Source organism: Hetaerina americana, unplaced genomic scaffold (assembly GCF_022747635.1).
Source record: "Hetaerina americana unplaced genomic scaffold, ioHetAmer1.1.p SCAF_7, whole genome shotgun sequence".
In the NCBI taxonomy this organism is placed as follows: Eukaryota; Metazoa; Arthropoda; class Insecta; order Odonata; family Calopterygidae; genus Hetaerina; species Hetaerina americana.
Window position 1 is genome coordinate 50,613,121 of NW_027287316.1, and position 23,799 is coordinate 50,636,919.

The window sequence follows — 23,799 nt, forward strand, 5'->3', positions numbered from 1 at the left end:
ATCGGTTTGTGGCGGATGGATTGCTGCACGAAGGATCTCCCAGTTACGAGATCCCCTATGAATCATATGATGAGGTCTCTGATAAAATATTATTGATGTATATTATATATTAAATAATTATCTGCGCAACGCAATCATCGACTAGTCGCATGATTTGTGTACTTAGTTTAGCTTCTACCCATAATTTATAAAGACGAGATCAGTCTCCCTACAACCTAAAAAAAGAGCCCTGTAATAATCGTTGCAGAACAAGTTTTGTAAAATGATTGTCCGAAAAATATTTTTCCAATTCTTTCAGAATACTCATTTAAGTAACATAGTTAATTCCGTGTTTTTTAGTAAATGGTGTTTCTTCGGCTAGTTCACCACCAGTCCAATAATATACCCTTCATTATTCTCAGGTGGTGCTCTTCGATCTAAGCAAGGAGAAGGGGGATGCGTTTCAGCGGCAAATGGAAGAGGAATATGAAGACGGCAAAGTTCACTTCATCTGCGGCGACGTGACGAAGAAAGAAGACTTTGAAAGCACGTTTCTTTATGCCTCACTCTTTTTCCATCTGTTCGACACTTTTTTTACTCTAAAGCACTACGCGGAGAAAAAGTTATTTACTGGCGAAATATTGTCGCGCATAAATTTCAATTGTATCGATTCTGAAATTTACATAAAAATGCCATTTGATCTGAATGTGACTAAAAGGAAGCTTTATGCCGAACTCTAGTTACATGAAACTATAGCAACGAATCCGAATGCTGATTTTGGGAGGTGAAGGTAAAGACTTATCTCAAACTAAGTCTTATGCCAGAAAATGAGAAAAAGAGGCACTTTCAAAGCTTAGGGTCCAGCTCCTTTCTCTGTAGTTTTCCCGCAAGGTGATGTCACTCGTTAAACCAAATCACTTATATTATTTAATGTGGTCTAGTCCAAAGGTTTCCAAAAGGTACCCGAAAGCCTCCGGTCACAAGGTCAACATTGACCATTAGGCCATCACACTGAACAGCAAAATTCATGTGAAGCCAATTTGTATTTACGCTATGGTGTTCATCGTTCTTATTCCGAAAATATCGGTGGGAAGTTTAAATAAAGAAACAATAAATCCAGAGAGAAAATTTCTCAAAGCCTTAAAATTTAGTACAAGTAGTTTTTCACATTATAAACTCTGGTGTGATTGCTAACTTGAAATTCAGAAAAATGTGCCCTAAAATGGAATATTTGATGATAATGGTAGATAAATCCAGAATATAAGGATTCTTGGTGTGGATTCCGAGTTCGAAATCATTTTTATGATATTAAACAGGCCAAGAATGGCAGAATTCATTCAATAGATTATCAAGCTTAGCGAAAATCCTCAAGGTAGTCTTCGGCGAATTTCATATTTTAGATATGACATTGGCACTTTGGGCCAAAAATAGATTATAATTGAAAAACTAAACCACTTTAAATTAAATTAACCGTTTCAATAGTAAGCATTTTTCACTGAATTTCAGAATAAAATTTTCCAATTATATGTATGAACAATATTTCATTCAATATACGGCAATATTACTGCTTCAGTCTCTTGGACGTGTTTTAGTCAATTAGTGATGTCATCATAAAAAGAATTTTAAGTAATGCAATCACTTAGTTTCTACCTTATTATTGCGTTTTATATTTGATGTCAGAAAAAGTGAAACAACCTGTGAATTTCTTGCCACATCAAGCTTCATTTAAGTCAAGCAACTTAACGTAACTACCGTAAATAATTACTTTTATATAAAGTAAAGTGCTTGTGAGAAATATCACAAAAAATACTACCATAAGGTTGATTGCAAAATTAATCCAACATAAATTTACGTGTATTATAATCGTTTATCTGTTTACTCTAAGTGAATAACCCATTTGAAATGTCATTCCAGGTGCCTTCAGTGAGGCTGTCAACAAATATTCCAGAATTGATATTATGATAAACAACGCTGGAATAATGAACGATGAGCATTGGGAAGCTGAGATAGATATTAACTTGGTGAGTTACGCAATTGACTCTCTAAAGTGTGTTTGCAAGTATAAAGTAAAAGTGCATAAAGACAATATGCAGATGCCATTATTCCAAGAGCAGCGATTTTTCAATTGGCAAGGGATCAAGCAACATTATTTTCTTAGGGGAACTGTAGTTTTTTTTTAAGTTTTTACAATTTTACTTAAGCTCGTGTGAGTGAACTTTATAATTAGTGAAAACAGACCAAGAGATAACCAAATGAAAAGAAGTCAACTTGTAACTCTGGGAAAAGTTCATCTTAGAAGTATAAAAATGGATACATTTTGGAAAATGCATAAGCTTACGGATTATTCACTGTTGGAGAAAATTTTCACATTTCAAATTTCATGCATCTATTTAATATACGAGTAATTTAATTTCTCGTAAGTTTTATGCCACATACACACCCTAACTTCTGACCCACTCGATTCGACACTCATATTTTTACTCTAAGGATGATAGTAGTAGTAGTATTTAGAAGAGGCGACCGACAGCTGAGGTCATTTACGCCATTAGGGATGGACAGGAAAGGATGAAGGGTGAGAAACCCGGCGTCGGCATTAGCCTCCTCTTAACAAAAGCCGCCAAGGAGTCCGCAACTTAACATCCCATCCAACGGACGGCGTACTCACTCAAAGTACCCCCCACAAAGCACCCCAAGTAGGGAACGGGATAACGCTGAAAAATATCTGCCGCCACCGGGATTCGAACCCGGGCCCTCTTGCTGGGTAGAAAGCCAGTACGTTAGCCACTGCATCATCCAGATCCCTAATAAGAATAATATTTTGGGGAATATTTATTCTTGCTTATTGATTACTCTCCTAGAAGTAATTAATTTCAATCATAAATTCAGGAATGACTAATTTCATGCTGCAATAAGTACTATGATCATACTATGAACAGTACTATGAACAAAAACAAATTGAGTAGTTTCAGGTCTGAGGTTCATCACCTGAAAATGATGTAATGCATCGAAAGCCGGTCGTACTATTAAACTTATCTAGAGGAAAATTGTTACTATCTTTTCTTTATTTTATTTGTAAAAAAAAATATTGAATAAGATATTCGTTCGACTTCCTTCTATATTTTGATGCATCTCAATCACATTGATTCTTCACGCTTAGCTCTTCCGATTTCCCTGTCCGTTTCATATTTGTTATCTGGTTTTTCAAACATTTTAATTGGGTTAGGTCATATCCAAAGTTTGATCGAATTCTGATATTTGTTCCAGTAAAATCTCCTACCCGCATCCTCCTGTTTCGTCGCTTTCACAACCTAGATAATTTTATTTTATGTCACGAATATTTTGAATGGAAATACAAATTCAAAAACATACGTCCATTTGAGAATAAAATGTAGCCTTTTGGAGTACTATGGTCCAATTATTCATATTTAAGAGTAGTAGTAGTAGTGTTTATGGGAGGCGACCGACAGCTGAGGTCATTGGCGCCATTAGGGATGGAAAGGAAAGGATGAAGGGTGGAGAGAAACCCGGCGACGGCATTAGCCTACTCTTTACAAAAGGCGTCAAGGGGTCCGCAACTTAACGTCCCATCCGACGAACGGCGTACTCACTCAAAGTGCCCTCCACAAAGCACCTCAAGTAGGGATCGAGATACCTCTGAAAAATATTCAACACCGCCAGGATTTGAACCCGGGCCTTCTGTCATATTTAAGATCCATTGGCTATGGCCAAATAAGAAGGATACTATAATTTCCAAAAGTATTCAGCTATTCATACATGTCAACAATTAGGAAAAGGTGACAACGTTCGTTTGGATGATTCGACAATCACGACCGAGATTCGATCTATTTACGAAAGATATTAAACACATCTGGAATTCATGGATTCGATAGCATTCAACTATATTCCTCATACCTCATTTTAACCATTCTCATTTGTTTCCACAATTTAAAAATCGATAGTCACCATTGATACTCCAGTAGGTACGTTACGATGCAAAATACTTTTGGTAACTACCGCGAATAATCACTGGTCATCTCTCTTTCTTTCCAGAAAGCCCTGGTGAGGGGCACCAATATAGCCCTGGCGCACATGAGCAAGGCTAACGGGGGAAGCGGTGGAATGATTATCAATATGTCGTCCGTTCTGGGACTGATTCCTCTCCAGCTGACTCCAGTGTACACAGCCACCAAATTTGCCGTCATTGGATTCACCAGAGCCCACGGGGTGTGTACGTGTGTTTCAGCGTTGTAAATACAAATTGGGGAACCGTGTTGAGTTCCTCCTCGCGGCTTCAATGCATTAATTAATTTAAAGTAGTCCTGCATTACTCTCTTCCCACAGTCCCTTCCGTGAGCGCGTGAGCCAGTCCATCAAGATTTTACAATAAACATTTTCATTGATTCCCTCGTATTTATGCCTCATACATTTCCACAAATGCTTTCCTTCTTCTTCTCTTATCAGTACCACCTCCTTGATAGCATTTTCAATCATCTGAATACCAATATTTTGTATTCCTTGGATAGCATTTCGAAATCCTCAAACAGCATATTTAAGTACACCCTAATCGTCCATATTTCACCTCAATAAATAAGTGAGCTCTTCATCAAAGTTTTTTGTTCTTACACCAAATTAATATGGTGGTTCTAGAAACAAAGAGTGTCCTCTTTTTATCATAAGTCGCTTCGCTTTATTCATGCAGCTTCGCTTTTCGCATTCCTAATTATTGCTATTTTATCATTAGTACGGGTAGAATGCTCTTTGAGAATTGCCCTTTGGCAGTTTTTGAAGACTACTATACGAAGGCGATTCGAAAAGTTAGGTCTTCTATTTTTTTTATAAAAAATCAAATGTATTCTCAACTTTGTGTACATCGTTGGAAAGGTTGAGCATTTAGCTATTTTACTACATAGTCGCCTTGACGATCAATCACTTTTTGCATCCTTGCAAGCAGCTTTTGAATACCGTCGTCATAGCTTTCTCCCACCATGCCGTGAAGCCAACTGACGACTGCTTCTCCGATATAAATCCATAGCCATTTAGTGGAAGTTTACGATGAGAACTGTATGGACATAAAAAACGTGCGGAAGTGGTACAGGGAGATTTTTGATGGCCGGGAAAACGTCCACGATGAGCAGCGGTCGGGGCGGCCGAGTTTGCCAGAATCAACGGTGGCTCCAATTGACGAGATGGTGCGCAATAACCGGAGAATTACCCTTCATGAGATAAAGGAAGGCCTTAATGAAGAGAGTGGCTTCTTCTCCGTGCAGAATATTGTGTCGCAGGTTCTCGGTTACAACAAGGTGCCTCACCAAAGGAGTGTGTTTGCATCATGACAATACACGTCCACATGTGTCACGTGAAACGACCACCCTACTCCATGAAGTCGGCTGCGATATCATCGACCACCCTCCTTAAGCCCGGACGTTGCCCCCAGCGACTGCCACTTGTTTCCCGCTCTCAAAAAACGCCTTGGAGGACAGAAATTCAAGTCAGACGAGGAAGTGCAAGAAGCAGTCGTCAGTTGGCTTCGTGACGCGGCGGGAGAAAGGTAAGACACCGGTATTCAAAAGCTGCTTGCAAGGATGCAAAAAGTGATTGATCGTCCAGACGACTATGTAGAAAAATGGCTAAATGCTCAGCCTTTCCTGCGATGCGCACAAAGTTGAGAATAAATTTGATTTTTCATGAAAAAAATAGGAGACTTTACTTTTCGAATCGCCCTCGTATTACCTTTTCAGCGTTTTGAGCTCTTACTCACAATATGTCTTTTTCTCCACAGCCTTGTCTAACTGGTTTTTCATTATTTTTAAACTCTGTCACCCAGGTCACATTGTCACTATCCCTTTCATGTCAGCGTTCAATGACCCTCCACATCTGATCAGGAGTGTAGGTTATTATATTTCATTACTCTTCGTCATATTTTTAATTTTTAATTTTTTAAATTATTCTCGGCACGTAGTAAGTCCTCCACACAGTAGCCCAAAGCTCTATCCCAGAGCTTTGGGCTCCTGTCTAGAGGAACTGGGTTCGAATCCTTGGCACGCCTCCGAAAACCATTACCTTCACCCGAGCTGTGAGATTTTCGGGTACCAGCTCTTCCAGGGAAATCAAACGGCACAGGGGCAGGAACTGCCACCGTGATTTGTGAATTTCGCACGCCGTTAGGCTTAGTATTGGGTGAGCTCTACCCTCACCTATCAAATGGACATCCGGGTTGATAACAGCGGTTTCATTCTCTCAAAATGGATATTTTCCAGTTATGTCAAACTCTGTGGTCATAGCGATTAGGATAAGGATGCCTCTTCTCCGTAGTGCATCAACATGAAAGAGAATTACAATTTAAAATGGAGTTCAGGACACAGGCCGTTCATGATCAACCTAGCGATCCCCACGCATGTACTGCTTTACCCTCCTAAGTATCCCTTCACTTCAGCCGCCTCCAATTCTCTGAAGTGATTAAATAATTGAAGTTCCTCATTACATTACATTGATATAGCTCGAAATTCATTCAGATTATTAATAGTTTTCAACATTAAATGCTGTGGATAGATATTGGCATTTAAATGATGGATGACATATTTGCTGGTATTAAAAAAATCAATATTTAGAGGCGCGACTAATCTTTTTATGACCGAAAAAAAAGATTTAATGCTACGTGAAAGGACATCATTTGGTTTTATCTGAATAATATAAGAATTATTTTAGCTTGTCATTCTTTGAAGGTTTCCAATCAAACTATATTATGTATTTAATTGTTTCTGGCTCATCTTTTTGGAAGTTCATGTAGATTAAATGAAGAACACAATGTATATTTCCAATGTTCTTTACATACACATGTACATACATACGTAGATGATGACGCCTCGCGACGATTCACATTGGTACCTGATGATGACCCCTTAGTGTTGAAACTAGTAGTATGGAAATAAAGAACAGTGGAAATATATCGTACATTGTGTTCTTCATTTAATATGTATTTGTTAACTGTGCATCCCCCTAATGTCTGAAAACAAACATTGAGAAGTCGAAAAGTGAAGATATTTAAATGGATTTTCAATATTCTGAATTATTCCCTAATTTAAGTTTATGTATAGCTAAGTACTATCGAGCCAGTACCCATCTATTTGGATTAATCTGAAATCTTAACTCTAGAATCAATTCTTTATTACTTCAAAAACTGGTAAAATTCAATTATTTTACTCGAATGTTCCTATTCCAAAGCTGTTTAATTGTTCCACCAAATGAATATAAGGGGTTTTAATTAAAAAAACCTATATAATTAATGCATGTCCTTCCTACCATGTTCTCAACCGGTCTTTGCTCGCGTTTGGTCATTCACATTAAATTCACTTGCCATTATCGACACAATGGAGGAGATTTCATTGTATTTGGTGTGAGAACATGTGTGGAATTACGACGGTCATTTAAAGGAGGGGCCCATAAAGACCACTCTTTTCACAGTACCAAAACCAATACGACAAGACGGGAGTCAGGGTCATCGCCCTCTGCCCTGGCCACACTGAAACTGAACTCGTGACAAAAGGATCCTTTGGTACCGTTTTGCAGAAGTTCCTGTCACGACATCACAAAGGTGATAAGGAGCACCTGCCGCAAAAGTGAGTTCCCAAGGTGTTCATTCCAGCCAATCTGGCCCCAAAAACACGAGTCCATGAGGAATGTTCAATGACGAATGATCGCATTTTTTTACAGCATTACTCCAATCATCCTCCAAATTTTTATGTCCTTTCTTGAAGTTGTTCCCAATGAATGCAATAAACTAGTACCACATTTTTCCAGTATTCAAACACATTTTGGAAGTCATTGTTTGACAGCCCCTTCAAAATCGTCTCGGCAGCCTTCAACGCTGCTTCTGATGATGAAAATGCTTTCCACATTGGAGGAAGAAAATGTCATAGTGGGTGCAGTGGGTCCAGACTCTAGGGAGGATGAGGACTTGACATTCTTTTTTATGAGACAGTCATCTACATCTTCATAATACCCCGCAAGCCGCCCCAAGGGCGTGTGGCGGGGGGTATTAGGTCACCAACCGTAACAACAGCATTTGCAATGTGCGGCCGTGCATTATGGTGGTGAAGCATCCAGATTGTTAACCTCGGAATGTGAATTTTTGCGATTGACATGGCCTTGGAAAATTTTCAGTACATCTCAATAGTATGCTCCATTTATAGCTGTGCATGTTGGTATTATATGCAGATACACTAGTTCCTGAATATCGAAAAATGATATGGCCATAACTTTCCCAGCAGAAGCTTGTTGGTTCCTTTGGGATTGGTGATACCGGAAATTTTCATTTCCACAGAGAACTTTGCCGTTCGCTTTCAGGATCAAAATGATGTAGCTAAGTTTCATCTGCATTGAAAATCTTCCTTCCTACAACTGAGGTAAAAAAAACAATGCATCTTTCCACCAAATTCCTCAGGTACCTGAAGATGACGCCGATGCGTTGAAATTAGTCGTACCTAATAAAAGATTTTGTGGAAATATTACATTGTTTTTTTACTTCAGTGATAACGGATTTTTAAAAAGTTAATCCTGAAAATATCGAATGTATCTTCCTTCCTGTTACATAAACTCCAACTGCAAATAAACATGCTTACAAACTTCCTATTGCTCAGGTGTAAGCAGTCTCAGAACCCAACACGCACAAATATGTTTTGTAAATCACATATAGCATTGCAATAGTTGCAATAGCGCGAGAGGACCTTCAAGTCTGAATGCCCTGAACCAAATACTTTGGGAATATGATATGAGAATAACAAGAAGAAAACTAAAATCTTTGTGTGCATAGGAGAGAAGCCGAAGGCAGATATCACGCTTCGATGAGTGAAACGAGAGCGAATGGAATCCTTTGTCTACCAATGCAGCGGTATAGTTGGTATGGAAGAAGTTTGACCAACGTCGAACAAAGAATAATTCGAGGTAAGAAGGTCTTAGTGGAGAAGAGGCAACTGATATGAGAACCAGAGGTTGCAATCAAGGAAGCAGTTCGTCAAAACATTTATTCATTAATTTTATCTTATTTATCAACTTAATTGGGTGAGATTGAGAAACTAACAGTCCCTTCTTCCACCTAACCCTTAGGCACGACATTGAAGACAGTTATTTACACCCAACCCCTAGGTTGAGGCAAATCCACCTAGGTAGCAATCGAACACGCAACTTCTGGATTGACAGACACGACGTTACCCCGCCGCCACCGGGGCCGGCGAAAATTTTCGCATGAAGCATGGCACTGTACAGATCAGAGATATGGAACATCAAAAAAAATACTAGTGAAGAGTAGAAGTCTTTGAAACATGGTGTGGAAGGAAAATGCTGCGGATTAAATGAACATGCAAGTTGTGGAACGAGGAAGTACACGTATGAAGAAGAGCAGAAAAGGAAAGGACTATATAGACAGCTCGACGCCAAAGAAAAACTAAATAAATTGGACTCACCTTGAAACCCAGTGGATTAGTTAGAAACACAATAGAAGGAAAAATTGAAGAGAAAATTTCACGAGAAAGACCAAAAGACAAATTTATAAGGACTTAAAACCGAAAAGCCATCAGCGGGGAGCGAATTGACGCTGAATAGAGCAAAATGGTGGGTAGTAGTAAAACCATAAGATTGAAATACTGATGATGACAAGAGAGATTATATAGATTATGTGAATGGAGGATTATTTGAAGATAGTGTTAATCTAATCGATAGTTTATCGATTAAAAAAATCAGCCTAAAACCAAATGGCAGTCATCTCTCCTATCGTATCGATGGTCCTAATGATTTCCGTGGAATTATTGAGTCCATAGTAGTGACACAGCATGTTCATTTTTAGCTTTCAGATTGAATAGAAAGCAGAATTACAACATTTAGATTCCATTTTGAAAAATTATCTAATCTCTATTGTTCGAATCAGCGATCAATCATCGATGAAAGTGAATCGAAAATATTATAGAGATTTTACAGTGGATCTATCGTAGTTCAATATAAACACTTGTATTAGTTTGTGAAAAATGGGGGATCAAGGACGATGGTAATTTCTATGTATTTCACTGTTTCATATGTAGTGACCCTTGTCAAGTCATCTGAGTTCTCGGAATCTTCTTTCTCCTTTTCATATAATTTCAACCCCCGATGGATGACGACTACGCCTTCGCAGGCCCGATGCAGTGGGGAATGCTGTGCCTTTCCTGCTTAATGACGCCCCAACTGGATCCATCTGGGTTGTGGAGGGAGGCGGAAGCCCTTACCAGATATCCATCCCTCACTACAGGGATTTCAAGACTGCAGGGTGACCAAGATGAGTGGACGGTCTGACACAATAATGCAACTGAGAGCGAAACTATGCGCCACCGAGTGATCAAAACAGTAAACATAATTCAACAAAACGAAGACCGTGGACCAAATATGGAATTGAACTGAATAAATTAGTTTCCACAGGCATGTTCTCTACCTAAGAATTAAAAAAAACAACCTTTGAAATGTCGTTGTTGGCAATTTTTATGGCCAAAATTTAAAGAACATTTTATGGCAACTGACGTAAGATTATCAATAAATGCCTTCCGTTGCGTGTCCTATTTTTTCAAATGTTTATGTCTACATTTAAGAATAAAGTGTGCACCACTCAGTCCGGTAGGTCATTTCCTTTTTAAGTTTAGTCATTCTCACAAATTAGATTTCTTTGTTCTATAATTTTAATAAAAAAATGGCAAATTCTTCGGCAGTGGGAAGCATTATACACGTGCATGTACTGGGCTATATAGTTCCACTACCGTAGTCATTGATGATGGACTTTGTTGATGAACCAGTCTATAAATGTCAACAAGGAAACGCTATAGCGAATGTTGAGATCTTTGGGGATCATGGAACATCGGGAGCTTTTTCCTATTGAAACACGCAGAGGTACACAGTTTTTCTAATACCTGAAATTATGATCTCTTCCACGGACGTATATAGTTCGCATTAAATGAACTGGACTAAACTGGGGACAGGAAAAACAAAGGAAATGGGCTAAGTTTCATTTCCTAATCAATATATCATTAGTGAAAAGTACCTATTTTAGCATTAAGGTGACTGTAATTGACTTACCTCTAGTCTTCCACATTTAACTCGGCAGATCTAATCGCGGCGAAATATGTCCGTTTTGACTGTTTGTCGAAACCTGGCCAGCGTTGGGGACACCTTCAGTAGAAATGCCACTCTTCCAGAACATCCTCCGATGCCGTCTGTAAGTGACGACAGATCGTCAAATTCCTCAATATGAGTACGTAGGCACGAATGACACATAAAGGTACACTCTGAGCATAACAAAGAAACGAAGTCGGCTCGACGGACTAAATAGACGTATTTCAGTGTTGTTCAGCGGGTTGTATTTGACTTACTTTATGTATTCCTTGCTGTAACGTAGATTTATATCGGTTCTATAAAAACACATCCCTCGGACCAGTTCAGTTGGTTTCTTCCATGATAGCAGAGGGCTCGGTTGGTGCAAAGCCTATTACCAAATTCAGTCCGCGTCCTTGCTCCACCAAAACTCAGTGCTTAACTGAACGCTCTCTTCGCTCCGTCTTATTTCCCGAAGGATCGAAAGGGTAGTCAGAGACTCGGATGTAAGTCGAGCCCTCTAACGTTGAAATAAAATGAACCAAGAAGAAGGAGGCAACATGGACAGCTTTCGCTGGAAATGGCACAGGTTCAACCGGTACCGATGACATTTTTAAAATGTAGTTAGTTACAGTTGCGAGTGAAATGCAGTTACTCTAGTATTTCTGGAATGAGTCTAGTACTCATGGTAGCCGCCATCAGGACTAACCGTGATATCCGGGAAGAGCCAGCGAAATCGCTGCAATCGGGTAAGGTCCAAAAATTTCACTGAGTCATAATGTTTTTCTATGAATGCAGGAAAAGTTATTTTGAAATGTATTTAAAATCGTTTTATTCCAATGTAAACGATGAAACTTCAAAAATGAAGATACGCGCATTATGGAGAATGGCCATGTTCGGTCGAATAACGCGTCATTTTGCTATGAAATAATGCGAGGGCTGTCCAGAAAGGGACCTCCGTTTAACGTGAGAAGTATTGGAGTGAGCCGAATGGTTGCTCTATCGACGCACTCAGAATGTCAGTACGCCTCGAACTGCAGTGGTCGGAAGATCGCGCCGCTCGTCGTTTGTTTAAATAGCGGGTCAAAATTAACCATAAAATTAAAATCCCCACAATATGTGAAGTCCGCTCTGTGATAAGGGTTTTACTGATATATATCTTCAAAGCTGCTGACATTCATCGGGAAATTTGCTCTCTGTACGGATCAAATGTAATGAGTGACAAGAGATGTGCATCAGTGTGGTCGTTCGTTTAAGATTGAACCCAAATGTCTATGATGATGACGGAAGTGGCTGCCCGTCTGTGGTGAACAATGAACTGCACCTGAACATTGACGTAGTTCGTGAAAACCGGCGTTTTATGATATCTGAAATCTTATTAAAAAGATTATAATAATGGAATTCTACAAAGTTAAGGCCTCAACCATTCAGTGCATATCTGAAATCTTTATAAAGTTTTCCTACTACGGGTATGTTTCATGGAAACATGACTGAAAAGTTAGGCTACCACATTTTTTGTGCTCGTCTCGTCGAGGAACTTCAAGATGCCGTCATCGGTGATCTCAGGCGACAGAATTTCATGCTGAAGGATTTCATAAACTAGTTCAGAGATATGGTTAAATGTTTAAATCGGTTTGACGAATATGTATAAAAATAGTGAAAATATATAGTTTTGATATGAAAATAATATATTTTTAATATTTATTCCAATGTATTTTTATAGCATAACGGAGGTTACTTTCTGGACAGCCCTCATAATTACATTATCCAGTAGATTTTTTTTGTAACGTGTATATCCATCAGAAATTTTAAATTTATCTTCTCAAGACTTTAATTTAGCATTATTTTTATCTTAGTGGGTAAGCGAATATTATCTTGGATCCGCTCGAGTCTTTCCGATAGATTCAATGGACCCTGAATTTTTCAGAGGTATCGCGAATTCTAGTTGGATACCAAGTGTCGAGCACTTAAAGTGTACGCCGACCGTCGTATGAGACCCTGAACAGTGTAACCGATTGGAGTCTTTCCTTTTAAGGAGTCAGTTAATACCGACGTAAGGCCACCGATTCCTCGAACATCTTTCCTCTACCAAATTGCCCACCTACCCTGATGGCGCAGATGACCGCAGCAGCCAGTCGCCTCCAAAAATGACTGCTACTGATATTTTGCTAAGAATGTTGTGTTTTGCCCCGGATGGACGTGATGAGAGGTGTCGGGAGTCCAGTGGCAGAGAGGGCGTGATCGTGAGCCGCGCTTCCACCGCTAACTTGTTTCCCCTCACGTTTCCGACTTCTTACTTCGCATCCAAATATGGAGTGATCGGATTCACGAAATCTCTCGGATTTGTTACATAATAATTGTCTAAGTCATGTAGGGAGAGTGGCTTCTTTTCATTTATCGCAAAAATCCTCGGCTTCCAAAACCACAAGAATAGCGGATGGGATAATTAATTTCGAAATAGTAACCTAGGTAACTGCTGCAGGTTTTATTTTTGGTAGTTATCCACCATGAAGATAATGGAAAAATAAAATTAAGTTCACTTAATTATTTATTAATCCGACCTTGGTTTCGTCACGTCCAGACATCTTCAGAAGATTTTGAGACGTGAAGAAACCCGGATCGTATTAATATATAATTTAGTGGATTTAACGAAGTATTTCAATTGTCTTCGTAAAAAATAGTAATTTTTCTTGGCAACGAAAATGACGCACCTTATGTCACCTATGCGACGAAACCGGTAGGAGTGTAATAAAATTTTTGATAATAAATACCAAGTTTAGTTATTCAGTGGTCATGAATTTTTACAAAGTAGAACCTAAAATAATCGAAATCATTAAGTCTTTATTTTCGCGACAAAAACGTGGTAGCGGCAATTCTACTACCGCTCAACATCCACTTTCAAAGCCCTTTCCAATTGCTCATATTTCCTTCTACTTCGGCATGTGTGCACATTGCCATGCCTCGTTGGCTTGTTTGCAGCCATACATACAAAGATATGTGGGTAGCAATAGATGTGTGCATCCTCTGGGCATTGCTATCAAGCAGCTGGAAGGCTACATCATCTCTACTTTTGTTTCATTTTCTGTTCACGAAAAGCGTATATCTCGAAGTTCAGAACGATTTCATTGGTAACAATTTATCTAATTTAGTGGTTTTGTAGGGCAGTTTTTACAGCATAGTTTTGCCCAATGAGTTAGTGCTCGGGCTCATTAAGGGGCTTGGTAGAGCTATGCTAATTGTAAGATCCAGCGGGTACAAGTTAAGGATCTTAGCGATGTCAGCATTTATAACTTACGAATTCACCACAATTTTCTTGGATATACGTACATCCCGATGTTCAGGTTAGAATATAGTTTCAGTTTTATTAATTGCACTGGAAGAAACACCGAAAAGTCTTTATGTTATGGGAATCTGAACAACAAAGAGTCATTTCCCTTTTTTTTAAATCAGCATTTATACCTTAGGGAGTAGTTGCAAATGCTTTGACCAAGATGGTTGAAGTAGTAGCGATATAAAAAGAATTGCGTTAGGTAGAGAAACTTATCACAAGGAGGAGGGAATTGATGACGGGAACGTTGAGTAATTATACGTGTATTAACAAAAATTATACTGAAAACCGTGACATGAAGCGTAGTTTTGTACAATGGAAAAATATTGTCGTTGAAGCAATACTATATGATCGGGGTAGATTGGAGGCTTTTGAAATGTGCAGACGGATGGGAGGGGTAAAATGGATGAGAAGGAAGTCAAAGGATGAAACCTTAGGCATTATGGGAGGAGAGAGGGTTTTTGAGAGAAATCCAAACGTGACAGGAAAGGTGGATACAGAGCATATGGATTGGCGATTGATTTGCGAGTAGGGAAAGGAAAAGGATAGGAATGTTGGATTGAATACACGCGAAATTGAAGAAGGCCCCATTGTGGAGTGAGGAGTAGGTTAATGCCTTGTTAGGCGAGGCTAAGAAGAGTGTGTCAAGTTTGCGTCTATTCAAAACCTACCTTAAACGTCACACTACAAAATAATTAATGAGTCTAAAGCCAGGTATAGACTAAGCAAACATCTTGGTGCTAACCTGACAAACCCTGAGTGCAGCGTACCTTCGGCAAACTAAATAGCAGTTTAATTTTTATAATAATCTAATCAACTCTGGGTGTAGCGTACCTTTGGTAAACTGTTGAGAAATATTAGCTTCCCTGACCTTCAACTGTGTACTCGTTGAACAGTTCATTCAACTCGGTACGACTACTGAAATACGCGATAATTTCGAAAAAAATATACTGTTTGCTGTGGTTTCTAAGCCGTATTTACTCAGATCGTATCAGCCCTTAAACAAACTTTTCGTTTCACTCTTTTGTAGCTGCTGTTTGAACTAGCTTCGGAGTAATTGGCCTGCTAACAGACTAGGGTAGACTGGCATCTCACCTACCAGAATAGTATCTCAATCGCGTTATTTTTTACCCAAATTATTCTCTATGGATTGTATTTTCAGAATTTGTTTTGTTCGATAATTTTGATCCTACATTGCAAGTGCATAGGATATATTTTCTATCAATAGTAAATTGTAGTAAAAGGTATAATATTGCTTATGATCAAATATTTATAGTGAGAATTCGACTCTTTCTAAACGAATAGAGACATTTTAGACAAAATCAATTTTTTTTAACTAGCAGGCCGTGAAATGATTTACTTCTCTACTGTACTTCTTACTTCACTTCTTACTGCACTGTACTACCTCTTGCTCTATCCATCTGTTACTTTCTGCGTCGCAGAGGCTGTGAAAAACTGAGGTTCTGGCTTGGTACAGGTCACGGAAGACAACCAGTCAGGCTAAAATATATCTATTCCGAGCTAGATGACCTTCAGAGTCTCACTTGAGTAGAAATAATATTTATTCGGATACAAGAAAAACACCAGGTGCTTGCAAATGTGCCAGCTGTTTATCCGCAATTGAAATAATTCTTCATGATAACATGCAATACTCAGGGCAGGAAGAAACATCAAGAGATGTCGATACCTCACTCTGCCAAAATATAATTATTGCGAAAAGAATCTCCTTGAAATAACAGTCTAAAAAAGTATTAGAGTATTGATAATGCTACTGTAGCCTTTATATACGGAATAAATTGGCATTAAAAACATTGGCTTACCATGTACTTATGTATACAATGTAAAATCAAGCAGCATACCAAATCTTATTCAGGAAAAAATAACACAACGCTCCACAATTTCGATATCCGGCCGAGTTCTTAAACCATTCAGCTACTGAATAGAGGGGATTCGAAATTGCTGCATTGTAATGTGCATTAGCGGATAAATCCATCAAAAGTTACTGTCACGTAACATACCGCAGACTTTTTGAATATTTTCGTTACGCATTTCCTTCAATCCTTATTATTGGACCGTCGTGCTTGTGGAGATTAAACGCACGCACTCTTGAAATGCAAACTCGAACCTCTTTGCACTAATGTTGAACATGTTTATGTTATTACCTACAATAGAATTCTGAAATTTTTTAATGCAAGTGATTCCTACGGATCAATTGAAAGATCCTATCCTCAGTACCAAATACATTACATGGGACCAAAATATATGGCATTAACAAACTCAACCTCATCAACACCTACTTCTTTGTCACTAAAAAAATCTGACAAATCCTAAATTATTAATAAATTTTAATACATACCTGTCTAAGTCCTTCCTCCTACCAACACGCCCAGCCCCTTTCTGCCAAACGTCCAGCAAACGCGAAACGTGTTAAAACCAATTACACCCTCCCCCTAACTCCGCCTCGCTGCCCTCCCTCCATGTTCCACACACTGTAATCGCCTAAGATGTAAGTACTTCCGTGGGAATTCTGTGAGATGATCTCTTTGTTTTAAATGTGAAATCAAAAAATGGAGAGCCGAATGCTAGGGAGTATAAATGTGCTAGACAATGAAAAATGGAAAACATCAGGTCCAGGCACATTTATTTCAAAATGTATGCGTCATCAACAAAAATATACGAAGAAAATGATCATCGCATTGAGGAGGATTTAAGTCGGTGTTCGAGGCATGGCGACTGGATATGATTTTTTTAAATGTGATCTATGATCTTTTGTCCTCAAAATAATCCAGGTGGAACTTTATGTAAAATGTTTTAAAGCTGAGGGAAGTCTTGGGGATCGAGGTGGCGCGGGAACTAAAGTAAAGAACTGGCTACCCACCCTGAGGGCCCGGGTTCGAATCCCCGTGACGACAGATATTTTTCAGATATTTTGTCGGTGTCCCGATCCCTACTTGAGGTGCTTTGTGGAGAGCACTTTGAGTGAATATGCCGTCCGTCAGATGGAACGTTAAGCTGCAGACCCCTTGGCGCCTTTCGTTAAGAGTAGGCTGATACCGACGCCGGGTTTCTCCCCACCCTTCATCCTTGCCTGTCCATCACTAATGACCTGAGCTGTCGATCGCCTCCCATAAAAACTACTACTGAAGTGAACTCTGTAAAATATAAGGAAGAAATCATTGAAAATGTTTAGTACATGAACCAAATCCATCGTCAAATTCAAATACAGATCATCCAAACATAATTTGTTCTGCATTTTATCCTTCTGCTGCTCACATTTCGAGCCCCTTAAAGATTTATCGTAAGTCCTTATCTTCCCTACTTCCGCCGGCTACCAATTAGTCTTCCGTCACGGGGACTTCTTAGGAATCATTAAGGGGTTCGAAGAGTGGACAGCAGATGGATAAAATTCAGAACAAATGGTGTTGTGATGATCTGTTTGTATATGTTGGCCGACTCCCAACGGCTCAGTGTTGTAAGCACACATGATAATTTACATTTAGTAAAATCAAATTCAAACCCGGAAAGCATATCGTACAACTGGCTGCATTAGCAGTAGATAGAAGTGCATACATCTATCCATCCGTCCAAGGCTCGCCTAACAATACTCTAAACATGAACACATTGCATTATAATAAACGGTTTTTCAGCCTCGCATACTTTCTTCCTCCCTTTACTCCGTTCGAATCATTGCAGTCGAATGCCTTTACATCATTCGCCTTCAGTCAGTCTTCCAAACTCGATTGCTCTCTTTATCTTCCGCAATCACTTCTGTCTCCTTGTCATTACTCCCAACGACAGCGTTAAATAAATTACTATAATATCCGAATGTTTTATCTACTTATTTCCTAGAATTCGTAAATTTTAACAACACCTCTCTAAGAATTCTTGAACGTTGTTCTTTACATATTGAAAACCGAGAAAAAAAGACGCAAGGTGTAACCAAAGTTCGGAATTGCTAGCAAACATTTCTCTACACTCCCAAAGGTTCGATAGCTTGGACACATGGTCCCTCGTATTTTGATACGTTCACGAGCTTACTAGGTTGAAGAGGAAAGAGATAGTGTGGCGAAAAGCGAGACAAAGTTACGTGACTTTGGAGGCCCAGGGGGCACATTGTAAAGAAGTGATAAGGAAAGCAGAAAACTGGGACCGCCTGAGGAGATGATTACCTCAGGGAAGAGCGATAGGGGAGAGGCGCGTGACCAGTTTTAGATAAAAACTTTTTAAGCAGGTCTGTCGGGAGTTCACTTCGAAATATTACCCGAGCAAGAGAAGGTCGCGCATCGGCAATGGAGGTAAACGGCAAGGTTGCGCTACTCACCGGAGGAGTGGGAGGCATAGGAAAGTGCATTGCTCGCGCTCTGCTTGAAAACGGTGCATCTGTAAGTACTACAGTGTTTTATTCGGTCCCTGGGAATTATATTACGGAATGTTTTGGAGCGAGGTGTTCGAAGAAGTAGGGGCATCAGAATTGAGGCGGAGGAAAGGCATTATATTTCGAAATAGTCCGATTCTTCTAGTACCACAGATCAACTATTTACGATATCGTGGCTAAGTATAATGCTTCGGAGAAGTCTGGGGAAGGTTCCGCTAACCCAGCGAGGAAATCTCATTCGAAAAAATGCGTGCTTGTCCGGATTTAAGCGCCGCACCCTGTATGAGTGAATATATATATATATATATATATATATATATATATATATATATATATATATTGGAATTGCATTTTGTAATGTATATATATATATATATATAAATTTATTTATTTACATACACATAGTCACATGGATGTATATACATATGCGTGTGTGTGAGTGTGTATATGTACTTCGAGGATTGGAAAAAAACGTTAGCACAAGTGTGTAATATCTAATGAGGATTACTTTGAAGGAGACAAAATAGATATTCATGAATAAATAAATAATTTTTGAAAAAACACAAAAGTCGTGATACCTTTTGAACAGACCTCGTATAAGGAAAAGGAATAGCAACACATATAAAAGACATACACTGGACTCACACTTGCACTCACCCACACGCATACATCCACCTGCATATAGTAAACAATGCAACCCTTGCTATTGGGAATAGAGATATAAGTCAAGTTCCATAGATATCCTTTCTTTCGATTCAATACATCGAGCACAATCATTGTTATTTCGGTATTTTGCCCACAAAGTCAAGGGGAGGGGTGAAAATTTAAATATCGTCATGCGTTGTTAAATCGACTAGACGTCATTAGCATGAGCGCCGCGACCTCAAACCTCTATGAGAAGCAGAATAATCGCTGTCCTAAATTAATGGAATGAAGAAAGACAACGGCAAACAGGATAAAAAGAATCAGCGAAATGTCTCTATCAATTTCTTTCAAACTTGGGAAATAAGCCTTGAATATGAATCGGCAACAATACAGAGTGCCAGCTATACAGAGGAAAATAGTCCGATGGGTTTTAGGAGAGCGTATCTATAATGAAACCGAGGGAGAAAAGGAAATACAGAAGATCAAGGAGTGGATTTAGAGAGGGTTTTGGGAGAGTTTTATACAAATAAGAGGAAATATTTGGACTGAAGAGACCGGTAGGCAGCAAAATAACCCGAGGAACTTCTTTAAGTCAATCATCGGGTTAATAACCTTCATTAATAATGATCATTTAATACAGAATAGAGAGTATTCAGTTGTCATCATCGGACACATTTTCCAAACACGCTAATTACCTGAATTTCTGCTGATTCGTCTCCATCCCATTATCATCTCTTCTCCCGTCTATGAAACACTACTTTGACTACCAGCTGGTCCTATATACGTATAATATCATTGCTGTCACAGTTCAGTTCTCCAGTTGCATTCATTTGTCTCTCCAATCGACCTCCCCATTTCCTTCCTAATGTAGGGATTCCCATTGATGACTTCCCCCCTCTTTTGGCTTGATTTATGGTTTTTAGCAGTTCGCTTGTTATAGTCTGCCACCTTTCCTCTACGGTGCGTGTATCAATATGCTTTCAAATCTTCTTCTGCAGTCTACCCGGAAGCCAGGCTCCGTTTTGACCCTTTTCTCCTACACTATCTCAATTTTTCCGACCAACTAATTTTGCAACCTGTTCCTCCTTGTGTTCTTTAGCTTCTAGAATGTAATAATGACCAAATTGTGACACTTTTACGCTGGATAATAAATTTATCAAACATATGCTTCTCTAATGTAAGTTGACACCTATCGATCACTAAGTTGCGCTCGCTGCAACTTTTGCAGAAGCTGACCATGTGAGATATTGGCATTCAAATTCATTCACAAAAGAATATATCGAAGATTCAGCGGAGTAACGACTCATGCAGCATCGCATCCCATTTACCCACTTTTTCATTTTACACTATTGTTTGTACGTTCAATCACTAGTATGCATGGTTGTCTAGCGTCTGGGACAAATTTTTATGCAATGCCCGTTATTGTTTCATTTCTCCAGGTAGTCTTATTCGACTTGAACAATGAAAAAGGACAAGAGTTCAAGCAGCAAATGGAAGCAGAGCATGGGAAAGGCAGAGTGCACTTCGTCAGCGGTGATGTCACCAAGAAAGAGGACTTGGAAAGTAGGTCATATTATTACAGTGTACTACAAGGATTAAACGCCTTGCAAGGATTATACGTATGCGCTGTATTCGTGTTATTGTGTATATTTTCCAGACTTAGCATAAAAAAATTCACTGAATCCATTCGAGCAGTAAAATTCAAGCAATGTTGTTTTCTTTTTGAGTATGCTTTCATATACATCTACATGTGTAATTTATTTACCCATCTACATGTGTAAATAAATAAGTTTAGATGTTAAACGTGTGAACAAGTGTTAAATGATGTTTTTAAACAGGAAAATATGTATTGAAAACCTCGTACTCACAGTGCCTATTACAACTAACTTAATTAAGTTTTTTATGATCATGTACGTGAATAGGAGCATTCAAGGAGACCTTGGAAAAGTTTTCTTACTTGGATATCATGTTGAACAATGCCGGAATAGGAGACGAGAAACGATGGGAAGACATGATAAACATAAACTGGGTAAGAAATGAACTATAAAAAAATGTCAGTCTGATTCCCTTACACCTCCGACCAAAAGCCTTTTCGACAGCTTGCGGTTATTTTATGTAGGTGAGTTCCAAAGGAGTTAAACCACTTATAGTGACTGATAATAAATTCCTAAGTGAAAGCGTGGATGTATTTAACAATGAAAATACGGGTTGTTACATTACTCCTGCAAAATACCAGTAAATAAATATAAATCTAAATTTGGTTCCATATAACACAGCCATGACGATTTTTTTATTATTGCATCTGTAGCAAGATCCTTATGGCATCGTATCAACCTTGTCGCAGTTGTGAATCCTTTACTGGACTCATAACAGTATTCGGGCACAATTTTTTAAGTCTCCTATATACTCGTATTTAAGAAAATATAAACTCAGTGCGTTTCAGCCGTTAAAAAAAAACAAATTATGATTCTTTTGGTAGTTCATGATAAGCATCGTAAAATGACAAAGGTTTCTTTTTTGTGAGTTTTTTTAATGTAACTACACGTGCGGAATTGACAAAAATGACTGCAAAATGTGATTCATCTACATATATGATGCCTTCAAATGAAATCATCTCGTAACCTTCATCATAATTATTCAGTGACGCAAGAATATTAGGACTAGCATTGCTAAACAATGATATGAGATTTTGACATATAATCTAACTTTAAGTAACCTGTACTGACTTCAAAAAGTTCATTAAAATATTAGCTTTATCATGAGCCATTAAATTAATTATTAGTCACACGGCTCTGCAAGAAAAATATTTAGTTTCATTATTCCTCAAGATTCAGGCGATATGCCTGACTTCCCAAAAAATATAATGATACAACTTTCGAATGCGCGCCTTAATCACAATTATGACCTGTAATCTTAATTAGGTAAAGAAATGATAACGAAATGATAAGCGGCTAATTTCCACCAGAGAATATACAAAACAGGTAAGAAAGGGGACATCTGTGTTATTCGGCGTTTATGTGGAGAAAACGATAAAAAGAAGTACGGGAAGAAGTGAAGATAGAAAAAGAATGAAAGTGGGTAGACAGTTCATCCAATCAGTTGGGTTTGCGGATGACTAACCTTCAGTTTACCAGTCAGCCAAGGAGTTGCAAACTCAGCTGAGCGCATTGGAAGGCCAGTGCGATTGGTATGGGATAATGATAAATGAAAACAAAACTTATGTCATGCCGTTTCCGAGAAAGAGGAAAGCTATGACAAATATTAAGACAAAGTCCATTAGCTGGAGCGGATTGAATGGCTTACCATTAGAAATTACCATTACACCACTTAAAAGGAATTAGGCAGTGTGGGCTCAAGCGGTTGGAAATGGGGAGGGGGATTGGAAGGTATCGTGAGGCCAGATGCTCATTCTCACTCAATGTCGTGCATGAAGGGAAAAGGGCAGTAGTGAAATCTGTAATTCATAAGGATTGCCATCTGACAAGAACTCATTTCTAGCATTTAAAATGTCATCATTTTCCAAGAAAAATTTTGGCATTCTAAATAGATGTAAGGCATCAGGTTTGAAATCGCTCACATATTTACACTTCAAAAGCTGTTTGGCAAATTTAAACATTACGTCAACATTTTGCAACACTTTTAAATGATGAAACGACTTCACAAAATTGCTCTTCATCCCATTAGTAATTGCATAAATAAAAAATTTCCTTGCCCTAGCTAATTATTGTCTAGGAGAGAGGCATTCGTTTCGAATAGAAAAATTGAATTTTTGTGGCCTACTCCTATTCTATTTGGAACGGAGGTCCTGCTCTTTCTTCCATGCAAAACCTGATCCATTGTTATCATTATTATTTGTATTTTAGGTGGCACTAGTCAGGGGCAGCAATGAAGCATTGAAAATTATGAGCAAGAAAGCCGGAGGAAAGGGAGGTGTGATCGTCAATACGGCATCCATTGCCGGCTTGATGGCCTATACATTCGGGCCCATATACGCGGGTACAAAGAGTGCGGTGGTGGGATTCACGAGGTCTCATGGAGTGAGTACACCTACCGACTTTAGTTTCCTCAATCCCTTTCTCTTTATTTTCAATGCCTTCGTCACCACAATAGTCACAAAATAATGGTCTTACCGTTGGATCTATCACGGCGGCAATCTTTGTTTTTTCTTTGCGAATGGAATTAACTTGAACTGAAACTCACAAGAAAGAGAGAAAATATTACAGCTTCCTGCTCTTGCGTTTCAAATCCTGCTTCAAGCATCACAGTAACCAAGTCATGGTAGTTAATTTATTCGTCAATTTGAATCCATGAAAATGACATGCAAAATAATAATTCATAAATTACGTCATATTTTCTGCAGGCGTGA

The 23,799-nt window shown here is 38.7% G+C and overlaps 2 protein-coding genes across 2 annotated transcripts in view; both read left to right on the forward strand.

The window, feature by feature from the left end:
* LOC139696838 (uncharacterized) overlaps nucleotides 1-10,609 on the forward strand; it is a 48,430-nt gene extending 37,821 nt beyond the window's left edge. Inside the window, exons 8-12 of the mRNA XM_071595718.1 lie at nucleotides 402-525; nucleotides 1,894-2,000; nucleotides 4,030-4,203; nucleotides 7,441-7,595; nucleotides 10,142-10,609. Coding sequence (XP_071451819.1) covers nucleotides 402-525; nucleotides 1,894-2,000; nucleotides 4,030-4,203; nucleotides 7,441-7,595; nucleotides 10,142-10,277 — 696 coding nt within the window. The 3' untranslated portion in view covers nucleotides 10,278-10,609. The remainder of the gene's footprint in view (nucleotides 1-401; nucleotides 526-1,893; nucleotides 2,001-4,029; nucleotides 4,204-7,440; nucleotides 7,596-10,141) is intronic.
* Nucleotides 10,610-18,702: 8,093 nt separating this feature from the next.
* On the forward strand, nucleotides 18,703-23,799 carry LOC139696839 (15-hydroxyprostaglandin dehydrogenase [NAD(+)]-like). Its single transcript, XM_071595719.1, has 5 exons — nucleotides 18,703-18,795; nucleotides 20,873-20,996; nucleotides 21,356-21,462; nucleotides 23,297-23,470; nucleotides 23,794-23,799. The coding sequence occupies exons 1-5, from the start codon at nucleotides 18,703-18,705 to the stop codon at nucleotides 23,797-23,799; spliced, it is 504 nt and encodes a 167-aa protein (XP_071451820.1).